Source organism: Lingula anatina, chromosome 9 (assembly GCF_051362555.1).
Source record: "Lingula anatina isolate TDL-2025a chromosome 9, LinAna3.0, whole genome shotgun sequence".
NCBI lineage: Eukaryota > Metazoa > Brachiopoda > Lingulata > Lingulida > Lingulidae > Lingula > Lingula anatina.
In genome coordinates, this window is record NC_141775.1 from 2117806 (window position 1) to 2143526 (window position 25721).

Sequence of the window (25721 nt, forward strand, 5' to 3'; positions counted from 1 at the left end):
AACAGTAAATTGTGGTGCACCAAAGAGAGACATCTGATATGAGCATACTTCAACATGTAGCATGGATCTTGCCTTTCTTCCCCCCCCCCCCCCCCCCCAAAAAAAAAAAACTTTGTCTGTGTATGTTGCTGAAAGCATGAAAAAAAAATTGGTGAAAAAATGACGAACATTTATTACTTGGATTCTTTAGCAAAATTAACTGTGATGCATAAAAGTGAAACATTCATTTTGGGAATATGGCTTTTATCTGACTTCTTTTGAAAAAAAAATGCATTTGCGTGCACAATGCAAAAAACATGATAAAAGGGGGGATATAATTTTTGGCAAAGTTTAAGTATTTTATTTTTTAGTTTTTAGTTTTAGTGGGCATTGATATTGTCACAGAAGTGGTTGAAAATCTTGAAATTATTTTGTTATTTGTGGAAAAAAGACTTGGAAATATTCTTATGCCTTTGACAAGGTAAATTATTGTGCTGTAGAGATGAATTAATATATGATAAGACAGCTTGTCTAGAGAGAAATGTGTGTCTGTCAACATAGGAATTATGAAAGTAAATGCTGGTAAATAAATAAGTAGGGAAATAAGTTTTCAGTAGATTGGAATTGAAGAGAATGACATTGATGAAAAATTATTCTTTTCGAAGTGGTGTGATTAGTTAGTCAATATGTGGGTGGGTCGATAAAAGAATCAAAGATAGAAATAAATAAATGAATAAGATAATTAATGCTTTGAAAAAGAGGAAAAAAGAAGAAAGGTAAAAAAAAGGAAAAAAATATTCAGAAAAATGTATAAAAAATTCAAGAGGAAACTGAGGCAGTGATATATGGCTGAAAATAATTTATTTTGATTCTTTTGTTGGTGGATTTGCAGTGATATATGTCTTCTTTCTACTACAACAATGCTCTTTCCTTATCTGACTTTCTGAAAAATTGTTTCGGTAATGTGTTGGTGCAAGATGGATCTGATAACTAAAAAAAACTTCTTGAAAAGAAATCACATAAATGCTTGTGGGAGATTACTAAGATGCTTTCTCTGATAAGTTTGAAAAAGAGATGTCAGAAATATCCCCTGTCAAATAAATGAGAGAAAAAGTACTATCATTTCATCCTATATCCCCCTGCCCCTCATTACTGGGTTTTGAAATTATGCTTGAGGTTTAACTTGAAAAATGTAAGATGATCATGAAGAGATAGAGCAGCTGCATCAGCTATATATGCCAGTGCTGAAATCATCTTTGTTAGTTATCTCGATTTTATATAAATATTTCTTATAATTTATATTATTAGTTTACCTGTTTAATGTGTTTAAATTGTACTTTGAGCATTATGAATTGAAAGTTTAAAAAAATCTTTTAAACATGGTTGTCTTGTAATTAATAACATTAGTTGCCTTCTATTTATAAAACTTTTGTTGTGCAGTACAAATAGACTAAAAGAAAGTGAATTCATAGTTTAAAATCTCCAGTCCGCACAATACTCCTTACCATAATGCTTTACAACGATGGCAGTTCAGTGGTGAACAAGAAATCTGACTGATTTAGGGTCGTGAACTCACTGTTTACCGGATAAAGAAGTAATCAAACAACGTTAAATTAATCTAATCTATAAACATACCAGGCTGATATCTCAGTCGGCAGTAATGTCTTTAGGCGGGGGCAGGTTAAGGGTGGGGCATACACCACTACACATTGATAATGCTGAACTGAAATCTATATATGAATTATAAAGATTATGTACTGGTATGGTAATTGGAAGGAGCAATTGAAAAAAAAAAACATTTAATTTGAAATAGAAATAGATGCCTCGGCCTTTTTTTTGTCAAAATTAGCAGCATTGTTGCCCTGAGATATGGATTATGTAGATTATGTGCTGGTGGGATAATAGATAGATTGTAAAAGCCTGGTTTATGTGACTGATATTATTTTTAAAGTCGTATACCAAAGCTGATGGCTTGAAATCCCACATAACAAAGGCAGAATTCTTTGGTTGCTAAAAATATTTACCCATTGAAGAATTCATCAATAAAACGTGTGATACAGGAAGGAAATTTCTTGTTTTATGTTTTTCAGATTAAAAAAGAATGAAGAATGTGGATTTTTTTCTGTTTGATGTATTTGTTGAGATTTGTTTCATCACTAAGAAGTGCACTTAATAGAAGCGTTACTAGTACAAGTTAGCATTGTTCTGTTTGATCAAGAATAGAAATCTTTGATTGCTGATAGGAGAAAGCAGATTGTACTGAATAATCATTTTTACCTTATAGTAAATTACAGGTTGTGACTGAGCTTTTTAGATCAAGAAGCTGAAAATCTGTTTAACTCCCCAAATTTTGCCTTAAAACCGTCATGTTATGTAGCATTCCCCCAGAAATCAGTTCGGTAGACTTTTTTTCCCCTGGGCTCTATTCAGACTGCACAGCTGGCTATGCTTTGCAGGTTTCTTTTACTTACACACTGACAAATTATTAGAATTAGCCTTGCATCAACAACTGTTGTTCTGCTACAATGTAACAATCTCCCTGCTATTATATATATGTTCTGTTACAATGTAACAATCTCTCTGCTATTATATATATGTTCTGTGACAATGTAACAATCTCCCTGCTATTATATATATGTTCTGCTATAATGTAACAATCCCCCTGTTATTATAAATGTCTGTCCTGGGTCATATGCTAAAGTGTGGTGCATGTGAACAACTTTTGTCGCCACTGTAGATGTTGATGGCTCTAATAAATATTCCCAGATAGGTGAATTATGTGTGTGCTATATATATTTTAATGACAGAAATATGATATTGCATCATTGTAAAAAAATAATGATAATAAAATAACAAAAAAATAAATAAATAAAATAATAAAATAATGATAATAAAATATATAAAAGTAGACTATACTGCTGTGTGATATTTATTTGAATAAAAGAAGTCTCACGTCTACATAATTACATCTGTGAAGAGAAGAAAAGAAAAAAATTAGATTTGGCTGTGCTAAAGTTGAAACTTCTAATCTTTTATAATTTTATATAAAAAAAAAGAAAAGGTGGCCAACCCGCATACTGGGTATGAATTACACTGCGGGGCATTCTGTTAATGGGAAAGACCTGGCAAACCTGTCATTTGTGTGGGGCTGTATATGGTGAGGGCTGTATAAAGTGTCATGGACACACTGGGGGGAGATCTACAGTCCCCTCTCATCACCTTGTCAGATGTTTGCTGAAGTCACAGACACTGTTGTGGAATTCCTGAGATAATAACCCTAATTTCATTTTTTAAGAATTTTTTTTCTTCTTTTTCTGCAAAGTTTGTAAGTTGGCTTAATAATTAAGTTGTTTTAAGTGGAATGTAGAAATTTGGCCCAAATTAGTATCAAAGATTTTAAGATCTCAGAAGTGTTGGCTTTTCGTATCCATAGTGAATTATTTCAAAGGGTGAATTGGACTTGGAGAGAATTGGGTTCCCATTTAAAAATGTTTCTGTTAGTGAGCTCAATGTCGGCACAGGCGCCTGTGTTAGAGGGTACGTTCTCAGTCTACAGGCCATATCCTTTTTTTATTGCCTACCTTATAATTCAGAACGACAAACAACCCAAGCACCATAATAGCAGGCTGGAAAATTATCTGCAGCTGCATTATGATTGGGCACTGGGTTGGAAACAAGGGAAGGTCAGGGGTCAGGATGAGGTCAGAGGTCAATCTTCCCATCACACTGTTGCCATATGAACGCATGCTGAATCATCTAGCAAACAGTTCACTTGAAGAGGGTTGTTTGCCAGCGTGTTGTGTTGTGTGTGCCGAGAGGTTAAGGAGGAAAGGGAGATAAAACCTGCTTGATGAAAGATTCCACGCCCACGCCTATCAGCACACCAGATGCTAGGGGCACTGGACAATATTTCGGCGGGAAACGTCAGCAGCCTGAGGAGGGCACAGTGACTGCCTGGTGACTCAAGACTGTGAATGGATTTTTTTCCTCCTCTTTTTCTCTTCTTCTTTGGAATGAACTTAAAGCATACGGTATAACTGCATATTGAGTTTCTTGAACATTTTTTTCCCACCATTTAATAATTATTTTGACTGGCAGCAGCAGAGAGAACTGTGGGTGCACGGAAGAATGGGACATTTTGCTTTGATTCCGAAAGTGCTACCACATGCATGTACGAGGCACAGGACTTATAACCGGAGAAATGGTCAAACTGACCACACTTGAAAACTCCTGGTAAAGTGGCCACTGTCCACAGGAGGAACAGTGAAGCAAAGGTGGACAGGCAGTGGTTAGTGTGTCATTGGTCAAGATGTTTAGTAGTCCTCTGATAAACCTAAGAGATTTGGCAGACTGGTGATTCTGTCATGTTATAGATATAGAGGTATTTAGATAGCTACAGTAGATACTAGACAGAAAGACAGGCAGGCAGACAGTCAGATGAATGGACAAAATATTGAGTAGTCTTTGGTTTGCAAGTCGGCTTCCAAAATTCTCAGTAGCCATTATTGATGACCATCAGATAAATGACCGTAAGATAGATGACCATAGGTTAGATGGCCACAGAATAATAGATGACCACAGAGAGAATGATGAACGTGGACTTAGTTATGACCATTCTGTAGTTATCAGTCGTAAGCAGTATGTCCAGTTTTCAAAATCATTAGTTGGAATTGTCTTGATTAGTTTCCACGAAAATGATGGGCTGGAATCTGTAATGGAATGAAGAGATACAGAGTGAAAATAATTACATATTTGTAGGGATTGAGGCATGTACTGTTCATGTTTTTTTTTTTTTTTTTTGAGAAATGGTCTCTTTTTGAGGGAAATTGTCATTTTTTTTTCATTTAGAGAACCACTTTTCTGTTTATGAGCATTTACATTTTTTCTTTTTGTCCATTTCATAATAAGCAAATCAGAAATAATGTTGAAAATTGTTATTGGAAATACTTACCAATTCAGTGAAGACTGTTAAGTTAATACCAAAGCAAACTACTCATTACTGCTAAACAAGATAAGAATACTAAAAATAACACTACAACAGACATTGTGTTTCATTAAATGATGCACGTAAGTAAGCTAAATGAAAATTTTAAAAATATAAATGTCAGCCTTCAGTGGTCAGTGTCCCATATTGCCGTGTCCATTCAGAGGATGACAGTCAAGCTGTACCTGGGTGTGTCCAGTTTAACATGTGGTCAGCTTGAGACAGCTGTCATCGTCCACAAAGATGACCTCGGTTCACTGGTGGACACTCTTGGTCAGATTGTGATCAGGGCGACAGTTGCAGGGATGAAAAAAATTACAGGATTTATGGTAAAGAATTAGCCCTTTACTGTATACACTGATAATCTTCTGTTAGATCTGCGTAAGTTTATGATTGGATATTGAAATATATGAATTTAAATTGGATAAACATATTAGCTAGAACATGACTAACTTAGAAGGAAAATGGATCTGTATGTGATTTATTTATATTTTTGGTGGTCAGCAGTTTTAAGAGGATACTCACACATTTAATTTCTTATTTCAAAAAAGGTTTCAGTGTGGTTAGTAAGATGTTGTGCTGAGGACATATTTGCAGAAGCATCAGTGCTGGCAGTTTTAATATGAAGTCCTACAAATACCATCAAAATTTAAAATCAGGTCAATTCAATTCAAGTTGAATGCTCTCAATTTCTTCATAAATAAATTCATAGCAAGCGAGCAGTGCTCATGTACTGTTGGATAATTTCTCTTTTTCTGACAACTTTTAACTGTTGACCTTCTGTGCCTAGTATGAGTTGACCCTCACTGTTGACCTTCTAAACCTAGTACGAGTAAAAGGTGTGCAGTGATAGAGGTGCAGTACTCTCTAACAGAGACCAGCTGGGTTGTGACAACTTTTTTCCTAAATTTCTTAATTCGCACTGCACAGAAATGAGCACAGAATCAGCCAGAGAACTTAAATATCATGTTAGGAAATCTCCCCGTGGTTCTGGTAGAAGGTAGAGCTTCAGCGTCCAGCTTGTTTAATAATCTCAGGGGTGGATTGAGGCAGTCTTCTGGGTCTTCCAACAGACGGTCAGATTTTCAAGTTTACATTAATAGGTATCTTATTTTTTTCTGTCGGAAGACGGTCAGAAATGGAGGATGGATCAACAAAGATAATTTGGAAGACTATCAGAAAATGTTTCTGGATCCACTCCTGAATCTGGTCATGATGTTTTGATAATGTTAATGTATATAACAAATGTCTTGAGAAGGTGAACATATATTTAATGTTAAGGTGTGTTGTCTGGTCAGATGACCATTAGTCTGGACAGGTGACCCTCACTGACCCTTGTATACTTAACTTACCTGTCTGCTCAAAGGCTAGGTGATGGGTCTGAAGATAAAGGTAATTATTTTTGATTTTATTGTTTCAAGTTTAACGGGCCCTGGTTTGCTGCTTTTTACAAAGTCCCTGAGGATCATATTAAAATTGATTGCAGCAAGAGGCTCAGTTTTGTAAAACAAAGATTTGGCATAATGTGTTTAAAATGGCCTGAAGTTAATTTATCAATTTCTCGATTAGAAAAGATACGCCATACCTGTACCGGTATTTTTCAAACATGTATAGATTTAATTTGATGGTTTAACTGCTGTGTTGATGTGATGGCTGCCCCGAGTTTTGGAGACGGTTTATTTTAAAGCTGTATATCAGCTCATAATATCACCTGTATTTCACCTGTGTTTCCAGTATTAAAGTTGACCTCTTGACTTCCCTCACAGTGTACAGAGTCTGTCAGTTTATCACACTCATCCTGGGAGTGAAAGATTTGCATATTTTACCTGCATTGACAGTTTTATTGCGGTGCAGGTGAAATATTAGAGAGAACCGTTATACCTGACTGAGCAGCAGCAGCATCCAAGTTGTTTTCCATTTTGAGACTGTTTGTATAAAAGGATAAACCTCACCTGAGTTGACAATAAAAGCAACGGGAATTGAACTCTTTGAATAAACAGATTAAAAAGCACGGCTGAAATCCCTTCACTAGACGTAAAATGTGTTTAAATTTAAGATTTTGTTTGTCTTATTTGCTTATGATATTTTTCTTGAGGTTGAGGTGCTCTTAACAAGATCTCAAAAATGATGCCATCTTGAAAGAAAACTGGTCTCAAAATCTTGATTATTCTTACGGTATCAAAGAAAGAATTGAAGATGCAATTTTTTTTTTGATACAGGGGTAAATAAAAAGAAAATTGCAAGTTCCCTAATCCATCACCCTGTTTGACTCCATATAAAAACTACAATATATTTTTTGTATCTGAATTTTTTCTGGGCCTCTGCAATTTATTTCCGACCCAAGTAGTTCTTATAATTTGAAACATCTTGAAAAATTTAATCAGAGCAGAGTATCAACCAGGATATACTGAGGTAGCAATTCCAAAGTTCTGAACTGAAAGATTTCAGAACAGTGCTTTTTGTGTTAAGATCACATCCCGTGTTTTATTCTTTTACTCAAGTTATGATTTTTTTTTTTTCATGCAAAATATTTTTCTATGCTGGAGTTCATACTTTAAGGTTGATACAATTTTTTGCAAGTTTTTTTCAAACAAGTTTTATGTTAATAAAAGTAACTGTGAATTTTAAACTGTCAACATTTTCGATTCCAGAATTTTACTTTAGATTTGGATGGCAAAATATATCTGCAGTAAAAAGTGGCATGTTTTAGCTACTACCATATGGGTCGATATTTGAATAGCTTCTCCTCGTGCCGTCACATCGCCAATTTCACGTGTTAGGTTATTTAACCCTCTTCTGTATTTCTTGTCACTCATGTTTTTAACAAGGGAAAATTGTCCTGTTTTTTTCAACCAGCCTGTTAGCTTAGATAATCATATTATAAGGCTTGTAGATTAAGCTAAGGGGGCCCACCATAAAGACTGTTTATCTCCTAGATCAAGAACATAAATGTTTTATATGTCTGTCTGTGCTCGGAGAAATGCTGTTTGTGTTTTAATGAATGGTTTTAGTTTAAAGTGGATGTTTAACTCCTTACTTCTTTTTGATGGTCACCAAATTTCCCAGCAATTTGCCTGAGTTTTACTGCTATTTTTTAATCATTCTAAAATGATTTTAAAAGACACAATTGTTGTTTTAATTTTTTTCCATTCTTTCACCTGCTTGTTTTAAACTGTTTATTTCCTAAGATTCTCCAATTAAGCTTAAATCCTAAATTTTCTTGTATTTCCTCATTTTTTTCTTGGAATAAATTGTTCATAGTGCTTCAGTGCCCTAATTCAATTGTTTTGTGCTGTTTTTACTCATCTTTTTTAAACACCGATTTTAAATTCAATCAAGGTTTAAATTACTTCAAGCCACACTTAAGCCATACAAGTAAGCCCTTATTTTCTGAGAAAAAATTAGGGAAGAAATGACCTGTTTTAAAGCTTGCCAGCAGAGAGGGCAATTTCTCCATTAGCCTAAAAACTTAATGTTCCTACTTTGAATGTAGAGAGAAAATTTCTTCCATGAAGTGCTTCATTAAACTATAGAAAAAAAAATACTGTACATGTATTGGGTATATCCGTGATACAAGTATTCTATGTTCATGAATTTGATTATGAGTAGAGGGGGGATCTCTCAGATTTTAAAAGGAAGTTTTCTAAAAAAGTTTACTTTTAAAACATAACAGAAAAATGGTAATAACCTTGTAACCTTTTTCCCTAAAGAATACCCTTGTCTATTTTTAGTCTGCTTATCTCCATTGGAGAATCTGAAGAATGATGGAGACTCCTGAAACTTTTTGCGAGATTAATATGTGGGAAAATACTGCTGCACCCCTGCTGTGTCTTCCTAACTGCTGTAATGAAATGACCTCCTCTCCAATGAAATGCTCATTGTCCATGAAATGCAAAGTTAAGAGAGTGAGTGATAGGGCGGGTAGTTTCTCTGTGATTTTGAGCTAAAAAAATTACTTATATTTCCCTTAATATACTGTAGTTAACAATACTAAAAAAAAAAGGAATTTTTAGGAAAGCTAGTTTGGTTTATACCAGAAAGCATGTTTTTGTTAGCAATATAAAATGATGAATTTGAAGTAAATTATGTCCTTTTAATGGAAAAAATGAGGCGGTCCAAATTTGCTGAAAAGTACGGTACTCGAGATTTTTCACTCATTCCCTTCAGCAAGTTTTCAGAAGAAATTTGTATTGCCATGTTTGGGAAACAGTGACAAAGAATGACAAAGTGAGCACTGAGTGCAGCAGAGGGGTGAGGGTAGCACTGGGTCCAACTGGGTCCAATAATGGGCACTGCTGGAAGAAAGCAGATTACAGTCAATACAGGGGGATCTTTGTTGAAAACTGCCCCGTGCTTTTTTTCTGATACCTTTGTTGTATGGGATTTTATACACAGCTTGTCAGTGCCACTCATTATAATTTTTGTGAGCAGTTTTTTTACTGCTGATTTTGTAAGAAATGTGGCTCATCTTGTGGATGTTGTATTTTTCAACCTTTTTGCAGTGCATGATAAGCTGTGGGGAGCCACCGCTGTTAAGATGTTAAAACTTCAGTTTGATGCAAAAGGTGCAGTTTTTTAAGTCTTCGGCAATGAAGTACTTTGAAAAGAGGACAGTATGCCACAGCTGTTGAGCCAGAAGAAGGAAATATAATGTTACTTAAATCCAAACTAGATTCAGATTTCATTGAACTTGACAGGCAGCAGGTCTGGCATTCAGTCTCCCCAAGATTGCCTGCCTGGTCATTGCTACCTTAACCTAGGTATTTTGGCCTTTGACATCCCCCCTCCCCTGACCAGCTCTCGTCCTCTCTATCTTACTTAGCTGTTACATTATTAATTTAAGGGCAGTATTCAGTGGTTCTTCATCTCAACTGTCAAGTTATTATCAGAAATACCAGTCTGACACACAGACTGTTAAATGTAGGAACATTGGATAAGATAAGGTCATCATCACTTTTGGTTTGTTGTTTAAGGTCAGCATGTTCATGGTGACTGGTGAAGGTCAACAGTGGTAAAGGTCAACAGTGGCTAGGTCAACAGTGGTTAAGGTCAACAATGGTTAGGGTCAACACAGTTTAGCATACCAGATAAGATCATAATCAAGTTAAGGTTCAAGATCAACAAAGCACAGTTTAAGATCAAGGGAAGTTTAGTATATACCATTTGAGGTAATATTCAGGTCAAGGTCAGCCAAAGGTCAAACCATATCAGCATACCAGGTTAGGATATATTGAGGTCAAGGTCAGTCAAAGGTCAAACCATATCAGCATACCAGGTTAGGCTATATTGAGGTCAAGATCAATCAAAGGTCAAACCATATCAGCATACCAGGTTAGGATATATTCAGGCCAAGGTCAATTATTTTTCGCTGCTGTTTTTGCACATGTTATGTAATTCTTTTCAATTAGATATGAAGACATTTTTGATAAAAGTTTGTTATTTTTTTTATTTATTTTGAAGCGAGGATATCCATTGGTGTGACATGTTATTTGATTAACCAAGGCCTAAAGGCAGCACATAGATTATATATGGTTCTAGAATAATGTTTACAGACAGCAGGCATTTAAAGTGCAATAATTCTTTTGTGTGAATGGGCTAATGTCCTATTTTCAATTATAATTCTGAGTTGTATTACACAGTAAACTCAGCCATGCACTTCTGATAGGGGCACCATAACTGAATTATTCATATGATAATTTTTAAACTCTATGTTCGTAGAATTTTCAGAGGGTTTACTGATGCAGTCCTGTTGGGCCCAGATGCACATTTTAATCCTTTAAAAATTTTTGAGAGCATTATAACAGTTTGAGATGATAAAGGGGAGATAGTTATAAGTTTACCGTTCATATATGCGCTTATCATACTCTCTGTTTTTTCTTTGTGTGTGTTCTCTTCAAGACACCCGCATTTGGCAGGTGTCATCAGAAATAATTTGATTTAATGATGCAAATAGGAATAATGTATTATTTTATGTCATATTTTATCAAGCACCTGCTATGGAGATGGGTGCAAAGCCACATTGCCATATTTTCTTAAAGTTTCATCTTTGTTGAAGAAACAGGTTTTATTATTAGGTGCCCTTTGGACATTTTTAATCATTTTTTTCATCTTATAAAGTTGGAACCTGCGTAGAACATCTTAATCACTTTGCAGTATAAGCGAGAGTTTGGTATATTATTTAATTGTCATATTGTCTTAGACATTGTAGGATCAAGTTGTATTACCTTTGGCTACATCTGATATTGTACATTTTGATTGCTGAATCCTGAGATGTCAGGAATTATGATTTTAAACACAGATTCTGCCAGATATACAAGAACATATAACAATATTTGTCTTGAAACTAAATGAAACGATTGTCAAATAGATTTTATGGAAAAGACTATAAAATAAAACAAAACATTAAAAAGGATGTAAGAAGTTTAAGATTAAGTTATATATTGACATTAAAGATGCAATTTTGCCAGGAGCAGGATAAGAATACCCATCACCATGTTGGTTGCCAAGAGTCCTCAGTCTCTCTCTCTCTCCATCTCTCTCTCTCTCTAACACACACACACACACACACATGGCTTGCCATGACCCTGCTCAAGAAACTCCAGACCTGTTCTCACCCTCCCTCTCTGTCTCTCTCTCTCTCCACACCTGGTTGCCCCGTGCCTTGACCCTCACCAATGGAGCCTCCCTCTGCCTGTAGAAACTGTGACAATACGCCCATCCCACCGTGCCACTAGCTCACTGGAAACCAGTGTGAAACCAGTATGAACTACCCTAGCATCACATGTACCCTATGTTGCCGACACGTTTCACAGTCTGGGGTCTCTACGGTCTACGGTTCATAGTCATTGTCCTCTGGAAAATGGTGTTGTTTCTTCTTTGTGCATGGCTAGAAAACAATTTAAAGCATTTTGTAGAAAAAAAAGAGTTTGCAGTAGAAGTGCTTTATTGTAACAAAATGCAGTGATACTGGTTAATATGTTACTTGTTATGATATTTTTGATATGCTTTATTTGTTGTGTTGTTGTGTTGATAAGGACCAAAGGAATTCTTGAAAATGCACTTAGTTATAGTTTATATTTGTAAAAGGGAGATATCCTTCTATCTCACAAAAATGGCACAGTATGTGGTTAAAAAACATCTGATGAAACTAGCCACAGTTAGCCAGTTCGTTCTCATGGACGTCTTCTTGTCTTTTGTGACCAAATCGGAGAGTGTTTGATGTCCTGCTGACCCGGTGAATTTTTTTATTAGGTGCAAACAATTATATTAAGTTTTTATAATAGATCTTTCAACTTTGTTCAATTCATAGTAGAAATCAGCATGCTTCTTTGCTCTGTTTGAGCTTTCAAAGGGAAAGGTGTTTGAGGGAGAGGGGGGAGGACAATTCACAAACCATTATACCTGATGACCAGGTGGTCATTTTATTTTCAATCCTCCCTCAGGTTTTAAAGAGTTTTGGTCAAAGAATCTGGCTGACCTTACATCTAGGGTCAAGTGACAGTTTTGATAAGCCTCCACTGTGGCTTGTTGGTTTGATAAGTAAATTCAAGGTATTGTTTGCAATTTTCAAAGAAAAAGGAAAAGGAAACTTTGTGTCACCACAGGTGTTGGTGGGTGGAAAAAAAAACAGAAGTGAAGGAAAGTAAACATTTTGATTTGAAAAAGGGTAGGTAATACGGCAGAATGACATAGGAAAACTTTGTTGCTTTACTTGGTTTGTTTTATATACAGGTTTCAAACAGAGACGGAACGTTTCAATACAATATTGAAAGGATATCTAAATGCAATGTGTTTTTCATTATAAGAGTAGTTGTAAATGAAATAAAAGAAAGAAAGAAAATTTGGCAAAACGAATAAGAGATATATTTATAAAAAGATGAATGAAATGACAAAAAATGGAGGATATTAGGCCAGAAAACCCGTCAGGACATGCTGAGAAGCAGCGGCTGCATGAAGATTTAATATTTTGTGTGTTTTTTCATGGCGCCTACTGGTTGGATACGATACCAATCAGGTCACAGAGTGCTCGTGTGTCATGTGACATTTGACGTCTGCTGAAGGTTGCGAGGTTCCTCAGGTGCAAATACATTCAGCTGACTGTTATTGTGATTTGTGACAGTATTGTTTTCGTGGGCTTAAAAACTAGTTGTGTCCCTTGAGTACTTTTTGCCCTCTTATGCATGGTTCTGAAAATGTTTGTTATGTGTAATTCTGAACAACGACAAGTGCTTCATTTTGACAGTGAAGAACACTAGATGAGTTACAACATTTTTCCAGTATGTTTTCTTCTTTTTATTTGTAAAGTAAAAAGCCTCACTTATAAGAGGTCCCAGGGAAATATATGCCTTCAAATAAGTCACTATTCATATATATCTGATTGTTTTTTGCTAAGTCCGGATCAATTTTTTTATTGACATCCGCTGTAACAGCATCTCGTATGACTGGATTATTTCAATTCCTCAGCATTAGGCATTGCTGTATTCTGAGGCAGGCGAAGTTCTTACAGTTCACTGACTTTCCCTGAACTTTTTCATCACAGGACATGGACCTGGTGAACTCCACAGTCAAGTATTTACGATACTGTTTTTATTGAGTGCATGTGTGTGTTTTTTCACAATTCATGTGTGATATTTTCTGAAACAGATTTTTATTTACAATTACCAAAGAAAAAGAAAAATTAATTAGTCTTGTTGCACTCATTAATTTAAGTTAGTAAAGGTTGAATAGAAGAACTTCATAATGGGAACTGACTTCTGAGCAATAGAGGAACTTCGTAATAGGTGCTCCAAACAGGAATTTTCAAACGATTTCCAAGCATCGCTAATTCTTCACCCCACCCCTGCACCCCTATCCCCACCTTTGGGTGTGGTTCTGAGCGACTTAAAAAATTAGACGTTTGAAATTTGAAGTAACCACTTTTAAATGAAGAAATGACATTAGAGGCGTGTCATGTGTTTCATATATATGCGGTGGAACTGATCAACTGTCAAATCAATTCCTGTCGTCCCATCCCGTTTTTAGAAGGCACGCCCCACAGTCACACCTGGCAACCCTTGTTTGTGAATATTAACCATCCCTGTCTGACCTAACTCCTTGTTATATGGGCAACCCACCAGTAATATTTTAGATATCCTGAATAATGTCCACATTGTATTATAATAATGTTTGAATGAATAACATGCTTTTTTTGATGGATTGAACTTTCATACCAGGATCTCTTTTTTTGCGTTATTTCATGACTTTGCAAGAAATATAGATAACCCTTTGTTTGAAGGAATCCTATGTGAGATATTTGTGCAAAATCATTTTGATGTCAAGACAAAAGGCATTTTTTCACTCCCTAATAATGTCACAGTCTGTCCGACTACTTGCATTCGATGCCTTACCATCACTCATTAAATAATTTGGTTTTAAATGCCTGGCTAAACTTTTAGACCACCATATCTTTCTGTATACATTTGGTAGGTACTTAAATGTGAAGGGTTTTATCATCTTTAGGGGGTGTGCTGGGAAAGGTTTAAAATAACTTTGCAGGACATGTTATTAACAAAGAAAAATTGGCATAGGGACATTTTGAAATATACGTAGTAAACCTTTAGGCCAATTTTTTGCACCACCACTACGGATCAGAAGTGTTGGGTCCTTGATTTCATATCTCATTTTTCTGTCTGATATCCATAATGATACTGGATACGTATGGTACGGTGAATAGTAGTATTGGTATTCATTTCAGAGAAGATTGGGTATACAGTTTATAAACTTTATATCTATGCAAGCAGTGCAAATTATTTTCCAGCGCAGAGTATGCTGCAAAGATGGTTTTATTTACAACTGTAAAAAAACATCAGAAATAAATAATACTGGCCCTGATGAGTGTACAGTGGAAATGTCATGATGCAAGACAAGCCTCATATCAGGTGCTGCCCCCTATTAGGACACACCCTGACTACAAACCTGATTGTGGGGGCGGGCAAACAAAAAGCTGGGCGGGGACAGGAATGCGGACCATAGAGCAAGAATTCAGAGGTTTTTTTTTTTTTTCACCCCCACAACTTGTCTGAAGCACAAATTATATCAGGTGTTGGGCGTTGGTGTCTTAGAAATATATTGGATACGTTTTTGAAAAAAAATTCTTTTTTTATTGATGAATACTTTTATAGATCTATAAATGTAAACAACTTTTTTCCTAATTGTTCAAAATTTGTTTTTTAGAAGTTAAACAATCCTTTGTGCCTTTTGCAAAGAGTAAGGCGTTAACTGTTCATGCAGATTATTTTTCCCATGACTAGTCAAAAGCTGAGACTTACTAGCCGTCTGAGAATTTGATTTATACTGGTTTCTGAATATTTTGAATGAAGCTGGAAACACGAAACTGCATACATTTCAAACACGTATGGGTATAGCCTATCTAAGCTGTCTACAGTTAAATTGAAATACTTCAGTGATCTCATCCAGATTGTAATAAAAGGAAGGTGTAGGCTTCAAAAAGGTAATAAATGGAGAAATGGAATGTAATAAAATTTGCATAATTATGAATGGGAACATTTTTATTCACCTTTCATAATATTTGACACTTTGAATAGAACATTGCAATATAAAAAGATATTTTAAGGGCATTATAGAAATAGAGAGAAGAAAATATGAAGCTCACTGATGGGACACGTGCCTGGTTTAAAAGTTGAAAGTTTTCATCCTTCCACATTTCTCCTTGTTCATTGTCCGCACAGGAAGTTTAGGGAAGCAGTTTGATGGAGATCAGGGGCTGTGTCTGTCAGTCCTCCTCAGTTCACACGTATGTTCATCTTGGTGGAAATTCTTCCCATATTAGATATTCTTAATATCAGATTTTGAGTCTCTTCTGGAAGAAATAATTATTTTTATTAGCACCACACATTTTCATTTTCTTTTCTTTTTTCATTTTTTTTAAATAAAAAATTTTGGGGGTATTAGGAACTAGTGGAATGTTTTTTTTTTTTTTTTTTTTTTTTTTTTTTTTGAGGCTGATAACTCGCCATCATGACAGCGGTATTATCAATTATTTGCTCAGTATAGCAAATAAAGGTGAAGTACTTGCCCAATGACACTGGTATTTTGTGGCAAAGATTGAACCTTTCACTTTGCATAGTGACCTTTTTTCTCTCATTCAGTCTGAATTTAAATGATGGTAGATTTTTGCAACTTGGTCAATTACATAGTATAATATGACAATTAAAATACCATGTCTGAAATACATTTTTTATGATAGATAGAAGGTTTGGCATATGTTAATGGATGATACCAGACATCGTTAAGCTTGTACTGGTGTCAGCGGTTAACAGGAGTCCAATTGTAAAGGGATAATCATAGTAATGTAGTCAGCCATCATTCATGCTCGAATGCTTCCAAAGATAGAACCAGCAATGGCAATAAATTAACCCATAATAAATGTCTTGTCTGTTTCTGTAGTAATTCAACGGCCATCTTGAATCCGCCGTCCAGATGCCACAGCCAATCAGTTTCCTTACAAAACAGTTCTGCACTCAAGAGAGGCCCTGCGCCCTTATTTAGTCAGACGGCTGCCGAGGGTTTGTCGTAGATTTATGTGAGATCATAGTAGAAGAGAGTGACCGAAAAAGATTTGTGTACAGCAAGTACCATGGGGATTTACGGCTTTCTATATTCTGCAGCACCTGCTGGTTGAGGCACATGCCAAGATGTGTAGGCCCCTTAGCCCAACTTCAAAAAGGATCCCTTAATGGTCTGCCTGACTTTTCTGTGAGAACTCTACAGTCTGTTCAGTTTCCTATATATATTTTTTTGTCCTTTTTGTGGTAAGAGTTGGTGCACTTTGGAGTGAGAGTTTGAACTTGATTCAAAATGTTCTATTTTAATGATTTATGGCTTTGTGAAAAAATACTTTTAAAAGCTGCATTGGAAATACTGATATTTCACTATTTCAAATATCAGTATATTTCTATATGAGTTGACAGGTAGGGGAAGTTTGTTTCACTAAAAAGTGAAATTTTGGGAGTCTCTTTTTTCAAGGTGGTAACCATACATTTTGAAGAAAAGATGGGCCACAAAATTTCTCAGCTTGACTTTAGCTCGTAACTCATGTTACAAACCTCGAATAACAGTGCCAGAAGCGATATCTGGTATAATTGTGACGTTCTTTCAGCAAACTACCAAACCACTTATGAAATTAGTGTTTAGTTGGTTGTGGAGAATTGTATCTCTGTGTGCACAGAGTCCTTTGTGATCTGGAGTCTGGGGCCCGGGATGATTTATAGAGGACACGGTATCCGCAGCTCCATACATTTTTCATCACTTATGACAGGGATTTATGAGAGCGCGCTAATGTATGACGGCAGATTATATGTATATTATTTTCAGAAAATAGGCGAGGGTGAAACATGGCGTGCCAGGGCACTTGTTTTGCTGAAGGGGAGAGATGAAGATGGGAAAAAAAAAAACGAAACTTGTTTAGGATGCTTTTTTTTTTTTTCACATATTTGGCTGTCATTTATCTCTGCCCACTCTTAACACTTGAAATTGAAAAAAAAAAAAAAAAAAAAAAAAAAAACAGAAAATATATCAGGTGATGGTTAAAAAGTGGCATCTTTTTAAAGTGTATAGCAAGTGAAAAACTCCATTTCTGAAGAGAATTTTACATCACACATTTGGTATACTATTCGGTCATCTGGTGGCATCTCTTAAACTGTTCCTTTTAAAGATGTACATAAAGAAAAACATCTGATTACTGTCCATACTTCTCCATATTAATGGTATCACACAGTGGCGGGGGCCGAGGTGGGTGTAGGTTTCAGCGGTTGGAGGTATTATCTCAATGCAGTCTATGGTCAACATCTACCTACATCCTGATTTGTGGCGTACCACAAGCGTTGGTGCCGCTGTTAAGTTAGGAACAGGATATCGCGGAGGAAGGGCCCCGTTAACAGTCAGTCTCACCTGACTGATTTATTGTACATGCAGCTTTTTTTATATATAAATGAGTTTTGTTCTAAATACTTGGCAGTAGGGTTTGTCAGTGGTTTATTTATAGTGATTTGAATTTTATACAGTATATATATTTTTTACAGGACAAACTTGTGATTATTTTTATGAAAAGTGCATTTAAAAAGTTATCGTGGGACATCTGAGATGTGTTCGCTCCCCTTGGAGCTGTGTGTCACACAGCAGAACTTTGATCTCAGATTCTGTTTGGAGATGCTCTTCTTGCCTCTACACATACATTTGGTTGCCTTCACTTATCCTTTCATTGATAAAGAATGGGTTATCAGTTAGATCTTATTAAGCTAGATTTCTTGAGATACAAGTATGACTGTATCCATTTTAATTATTCAGTTGATAGCTGGTGTATGGTTTTGATTCTGTACATAGAATTCTTTTTCCAAAATGCTTTTTTTTAAATTTTATCAAATAAATGATGAAGTCATATTATTTGGAAAATCAACATTTTGACTTGTTTGATATCTTTAAACTGGGAAAAACCAAGTAGTAACTGCAAGGTGTCAGCGGCATATGCCCAGATGATAAATTCAAAATTAATTGAAAACCAGTATGATGCATACACATCTACATTTATACATTAACCGTCATATTTTGCATTTCCTGTCACTGAAAAAAGGCAGTTTATCATCATCATGGTGTTTTGGCTGGTGTCACTGTGGAGTGTCTTGGTGCTGCTGACCACTCTATTCATTACGACTGAACACAGGAAAATCAAGATGATCCCTTTCAATGGTTTGGTGGATGGTCGAGGAAACACCAATGTTGGGATTATGTGTGTGGCGTAATGTGTGCTGCCTTTCTGAAATATTCAACATTTGAAGGAAGATTGTGTATCACCTGTTCTAAGATGACCTCTCTCTCTCTCTCTCTCTCTCTCTCCTCTCTCTCTCTCATTGAACACACACACATGCCTGATCGAAAATGAATATAAGTTTTAAGATAAAAATATAGATAAAATTGAATCAGAATAAAAAGATGATACTTGGCTTGGCAGTTAAAAAAAATGTCAGATTCTGTTAAAAAGAAAAAAAAATACTGTAACTGTGCCTCTGTGGTACTGTACCTGATTCAGTAACTGCCTTTTGGATACTGCTTTCTGAAAGCAACAATAATGATAGAGTGATTAGTTAAAAAATACACAAATTTGTTGATGGAAATTTGATGTTATTTGAACCAGACCATCTTCTCACAGGAATCGTTATTCTGATAAAAATGTTCTTTTTATAATAATCAGAAATAACAGATAGATAAATAATTAATATCGTTTTTATGTGTGCCGATCAAAATCAAACAATAAAAGAGATCTGAATGTGTTATTTGATGTGAGAAATCTCAGTTACAAAGTATAGGAAACTTGAGATGTTCTGTTCAAAGTGAGCTCCGTCTTATGCTGGCTCACCTGTATGCTACGTGTCTTGCCTGGTAAGTGTCATATATATGTATATAATCAAGATTTACCTCGCATTCCTCGAATAACGCACCTGTCTCAGCTAGCTAATATGACTGAAGTTAGAGGGTATATATGCTAACAGTAAAAAAAAAAAATCAAAGAGAATTTTGGATGCCTGGTTCATGTTCTTGAATAACCATGGGGTTCATTCATCTCTGTAAAGTGTTTTTTTTTTCATTGATTTTTTTCTTACATTACATTATATATAAGAATTTTTATTGGACATTACAAAAAAGTTTCTTTGTAAAAATCACAGTTAAATAAAAAAAAAAAAAAGACACACTGTTGCTAGTCTTAAACCAGAAAAACAGACAGAGATTCTTTAAAGATGCACATGATTCAAAGTTTCATTGCCTTTATATGAGCTTGACTTTATATGAGAAGGACTGTTTAGATAAAATAGGGGCCTTTTGTGCAGAAAGCGTACAGTTAATGCAAATTTCAGAGTGTTGCATGGTTTGAACACTGCTGTCACGTAATGTTTGGCACTTTTTATTAACAATTCAAAAGCAATTTATGGAAAATCAGTCAAAAGAGAGCAGGTATATATATATGTATATATATTTTTTTTTTATGTTTGACAAAGAATATAACACATATGTCTACTTGATTCTGGAAGTACTTTTACTCGGGGGATGAATAGTATAGTTGCCAAACAGCCAGAAATGAAGGCAGAAAGTGACCTGGTTTGCCTGGTATGTACATTAGGAAAGAGATCAAAGCTGGCTATATTTGTGATGGCACCCTGATTGCAGAACAGGAACAAGTATGGATAAAACAGACAAGGAGAATTCTTCTATATAACTGAGAGAGAGAGGGAGAGAGAGAGAGAGAGAGAGAGAGAGAGAGAGAGAGAGAGAGAGGGCAGGGGGTGACCCTCTACTTGATGATGTGGATATATTTCATAAATTATTTTCATGGAAATGGCATAAAGAGAAAACTAGATCCAAGTTGAGAAGGACAAAGAAGAAAAAAGTCAAGAAAAAAGGGTACTTTTTAAAGGGTGTTTGATTTACCATTTGCCAGATATTATGTCTGTATACATTCAGATATATCACCTGTTTGTAACCTTAGCTTCCTTACTTTAGAACTCTAAGGAAATGTGGAGGCCAAGTGGGGTCAGTCAAGGTCAGTCTGGGTCAGTCAAGGTCATTGTGGGTCAGGGTCACCAGTGGCAATAAGGAAAACATTTTGTTTTAAGGAAATGATGATTTTTATGTGTTGTAGTTTGGGGCAGGGTAGCCAACATAAAAACTTTCACAGCATAAAAAAAAATATGTTTACATCTTATGTTTATGTTGTTAACAAAAAAAATAGTTGTCAAGAAAACAAAGAAAATCAGAATGCATAATCTGATAAAATTGGGTTTTCTCTGAAATGGCCTTGGGCCTTCCAAAAGATGCAAATTTTTTCCTACAATTTGTTGCCTCAGTTGTAAATGATGAATAGGCCCGTTTCCAATTTCCTAGCAGCTAGGGTTTGTCACTGTACAAATATTTTTTAACTGTAGGAGGATATTTCTTAGCTTACCTGCCATTCTATAAATAGTCTTGTAAAGAAAAGTGGAAAGTTTGAGTCACCTTGGGTAATTTGTGGTAGATGTGAGAGTTAAACTTGAAATAGGATATGAAAGAGGATTTTTGTGATGCATGACTGAATTATGTTGAGGAAAGTTGTAATGATATATGAAGATGATGTTTTTTTGAAGTGTATACCTTTTATTTAAGAAGATAGAAAGGGTAGATTTTCAGCTACAGGAGATAGAAGGTAATGTTATGTAGGTGGCATTTACTTTCAACTGAAGATACTATCTGAAATACTTGTCCTTGGTCTTGAAAATGGAAAAAAATGATACACAGCACATTGAGTGACATTTATTTTTATAATTCTGAGAAGAATTATATCTAATTTCGGCACACTTCTCAAAAATAAAAAATAAAAAAAAGGAATGTTTGTATGTTGCTTTTTTAAAAATATTACCTTAAAATGTGCAAGGAAAATCTAAAAGTTCGCTTCAGTCTGATGGCAGCAGTCAGTTGACACTTAAATCTGTATGACATTGCCTGTGACATAGGTGCCATTTTATGTGCATCATCATCATTTCTCATCTTAACACCTTGGATCACTCCCTCACATTTAACGCAAGCAGAGAAAGTGGTTTGGTCTCTTCACATCACTGCGAAGTATGAATTAAACAGGTGCGGAGGATTATTTATGGGGAGAATATTTAGATATCATTTCCTTTACAGTTACATTGCAGTTGGTGTCACTGCCACATGGGGTCAGGGTATAGATACGCATGTTTTGCTTCGAACAAATAGCTAATTTCTCACCTAATTTAAATAAAAACAGGAAAATTTGATTCAGAACTGATTTTTTAAAGTCCTTAATTCTTATGCCAAGTGAGGTATGTTTGCATGATAGCTTTTAGAGAAACATTTCTGGATTTGTGCTGAGTAGATAAAAATGTGTATATGCTCTACAATATTCTGGTCATTGTTGATGAAGTTTGTGAAAAAGTTGTGAAATATGCTGTTTATCTCCCTTAATTAAAGTTTGTAAAAAATAGTGAAATTGCTGTATATCTTCTTTTGTTAAACTGAAAGCATTTTGCTAAAATTTTACATATTATTATTATTATTATGCTACCAGGAGCCCAAACAACCTTGAGTTGTGCTATCTTCATCCTCTTTAAATTTTTTTTTAATGTAATAATCATTCATTTTGTTATGAGAGTTAGTGCTCTTATCTGACTATATGGGAGTGCAGATATTCAAAAATAATCATTAATGACTTGCATCCATAAAGTACTATGGAAAATGACACCATTTTGGTACTAGTACATAACTGTAATTCTATTGAATATTTATGGTTATGATTAGTTTCTAAAAATATGTAGTGTTTTTTAAAATTTATATTTAATGCTTTCCTGTCTATAGGCAAGCATATCTAATATCTAATATAATTATCTAAAAGTTCAGAGAATACAGAGCCCCTATATATATGTGCATTCATATTAATGCACAATTTAATAATTGAAATGCATGTATCAGGAGAATTAGGTTGAGTAGAATTTCCATTGTGCTGCTTGGCATGTTGAAGTCGGACATTGGCAGCCATATTTTCCCTGTGGCGAACTCTTCCTTTTTGGTAATCTGCATGTGAAAGGGGCCACGGTGCGAGTGCAGCTCGCGCACCATTTACAACTAAGTTATGGCACACCATTATGGCTTCCCAAAGGATTAGGAGAAAAAAAAAAGACTGTGGACATTTATCAATTTTATTGAGCTATGGTAATGGAGATCTAGATGTAAAACCCTTCGGGATTGGACGGTTTGTCCATCATTTCTCAATGGCTACCATCAAGCATGAAGAGGCAGTGTGAGGGTGGAGGAGTAACCTGGTGCTGTGCTGGGCTAACGTGGCACTTTGAGTTGAGAGGAGGAGAGGTGCAGCTACACGAGAGTCCCTCTGGCAGATGCTCAGTTGTTGCTTCTGTCCACATTGTGGAGGGCGTAGGGCTTTTTTTACGCTCCCCAAGGGCTCACTCTGTTGACAAAACGTGCCTGATTTTTAGGACTAATTTTGCTTTAGAAGAAGACAGTGAAGTGCAGTTACTAATGCACTAAAGTGTGAGCAGAAAGGACCAGGAGAAAGAGCAATTGCTCCTGTACACACCCTACCACGCCCACAGGGAAGGAAGTGACCCCATGTGGCAGGCCCTGGTCTCAGCCGGCCCGGCCATGGTTTGGAGCCACACCCTACAGTGTGAACCAGGCCACTGCATTCAAATAGCAACAAGAGCCGCCGCCGCCGCCTCCTTGCTATGGCTGACTGCTCTCTCAGGTCACCTTACCAAAAATAATCATGCACGCCCCCAGCATCCTGAAAAAGAGACACCTAGTAGCACAAAGACATTGGGGCCACGCTGACAAAGCCATAAGTATGAATGATAATTGTAATTTGTAACCCGGTTCTGGCCTGTTTCACTGGCGCACAATAAGGTACACCTCTCAGGGCTGTTTTTCATCATCATCATCAGGTTCATCACCATTATTATCATCCGGTATGTATGTATTTTAGAACACCCACCCAAAAAGTGATCATAATCGGAATGCAGGGTTGAGTCATCCTTTATAAGTGTGTTGTGTGGAGTGTGTATATGCTGTAGCTACTAGTGCTCTAGTGCTGCCCTAGCTGGCGGCCCAGCCTACTTAAACTAACTGCTCTGTGTGCTTTAGCTTAGTAGTCGCCTTGTACACCTTGAGAGAGAGTGTGTCTCTGTATGTATGTGTGAAGTACTCGATGGATTGACCTACTGGCATGGGACGTCTCTGGTCGTCGCCACGCTAGCAATACCTGGTCCTTGGTCCTGCTCACGTGGAGACGGCATGAAAGACAGGAATCTGGGTAGAAAGTGACCCAATGGCAGCAGTCAGTCCTTAACACAGGGAGTTGCCGGGCTGGCTGTTAGCTGTGTTGTTAAGGGATTTTTTTAAGGAGGGATTAACACACTATGACTAGAACCGTGAGTGTTAGCTACAGCTGGATGATGAGGTTGAAAAAATGGATAACTGCTTTTATTTTAGAAAGGAAAAGGTTTTTTTTTAAAGTCAACATGGTACTATTTAAGAGCTGAAGTACCACAGTGGATTTGAGTCAAGGGAACCGTTGATTTAACAAGACTGCACAAAGTGGACAAGTTTTTTAAATTCTCTATTATTTTAAGGTAATGTAAGACTTTTGCCTTATCCTCCCCCAAGGTAAGAAGATGTTAAATTCAGGTTAGCATTGTTAAGCTTTTTAAGCAGGTTCACAAGTAGAGAATTTTTTGGTAAGGCTAGTATGGTGTGACCTGACCTGAATCAGTTAGCCAGCTAGAGCAGGGGAGACTAGGGACTAAAGACTGTCTTTGTTTTCTGTAGCAAGAGGGGCTGAATTAAGTTGGAGAAAAAACTAACTGTGGTGGATAAAATAATATGGTCTTGAATTTAGGCAGATTATGTGTCGAGATTGAACTAGAAGGTATAGGCAAGTAGTGCTCTGTGAATCCTTTTTTAAAATTATTTTAGTGCCTGCTGTCTTGTTTTACCTAATGTGAGTTAACAAGATATATGCCATATGAAGCTGCTTGTTTTTTATATCTTTGATGCAGTTTAAAGTGTATAGTTAAATAATCTTCAAGAAAAAAAAGCCTCCATATTCTATGGTGAGGTAGTAGGGAATTTTGAGGTATAAAGTTTCTTTTTCCTTGACAGTGTGCTAATTCATAATATTGATACAGGATATCTGAGAAGAGTTATTATTCAGTGGAATTGTCTGTTGGACATATCGGGTGGGTAATAGAGATGCCCTTTCTTTGCTCTCTAGTCCAGGATCTTTTTTAATGGCAAACCTTTCTAACCTTCTCACTTTTTTGTAAGTGTTCTTACAGATTTGCTAACTGCTAGTAAGAGCTAAACCCATTTCTTCTGCACTCTTGTATTTTCTTTTAATTGTAGAAAAAGTATATAGGTTTTTTTGTGAATATTTGTGCTTAGGAAAAAAATATTTAGCAAATAAACTCAAAGTTATGGTCATTGTGATAATTTTTTGCCAGGAGGAATGATGGATAGTAAATATTTCAGGCAATTGATAAAAAATCCATCTTAGTAGGATGAAATATGAACCATAAGCTCAAGTACTCGGGGTTGTAGTTTTTAGGTTCTTGATATAAAATTATGTCTGGTAGTTTAAGAGTGAAAAAAAAATGAACTTTTGGTTCAGGTGCTCTGAGGGCAAGCTACACTTCCACTAATGACTTAGGCCTTTATGATGGATTGCCTGACAGGCAGTGGATATAGCCGCGCCATGTGTTTTATGAAATGAAAAATATTGGCGCATTGGTTGTAACATAAAATCTATAGGGAGTAGGTGAAGACTTATGGCTCTTATTACAGTTGTGATTTTTTAGCAGAAAATTAATTCGTCATGTAAAAGTTAGTAGAGAAGGTGAGTCAGAGCTCTCATAATTTCCCCTCCCCTGTCTCATATAAAAAAGGGAAAAAAGATGGAGGCAGGTATGTGCTTCAGCATTTTAACTAGGAGATAAAGAGAATTGTCAGATGTATTCTTGGAGAAGGAAGTTGCCTGTTTGTTTTCAACTTTTATTTTTTCTTTTGTGAAGATTGTGAAAAATTGTTTGGCCTATATTGAAACAATCCATTTTAGTCAAATATTAAGTCTGTCAGGAGGAGATAAATCTTCCATAAATTGTGCCTTTAGCTCAGCAGATCCTTTCACTTCCAATATGTGTAT

General features: G+C 35.9%; 1 protein-coding gene across 8 annotated transcripts in view; it reads left to right on the forward strand.

The window, feature by feature from the left end:
- Positions 1-25721, forward strand: part of LOC106168130 (uncharacterized) — a 65783-nt gene that overhangs the window by 11326 nt on the left and 28736 nt on the right. The window contains exon 1 of one of the 8 annotated variants that reach the window (XM_086996066.1): positions 3036-4010. The exons of 2 other annotated variants lie outside the window; for them this stretch is intronic. In XM_086996066.1, coding sequence (XP_086852192.1) covers positions 3954-4010 — 57 coding nt within the window. In that variant the 5' untranslated portion in view covers positions 3036-3953. 5 more of the 8 variants (XM_086996067.1, XM_013547070.2, XM_013547073.2 and 2 more) reach the window with 5 other exon arrangements.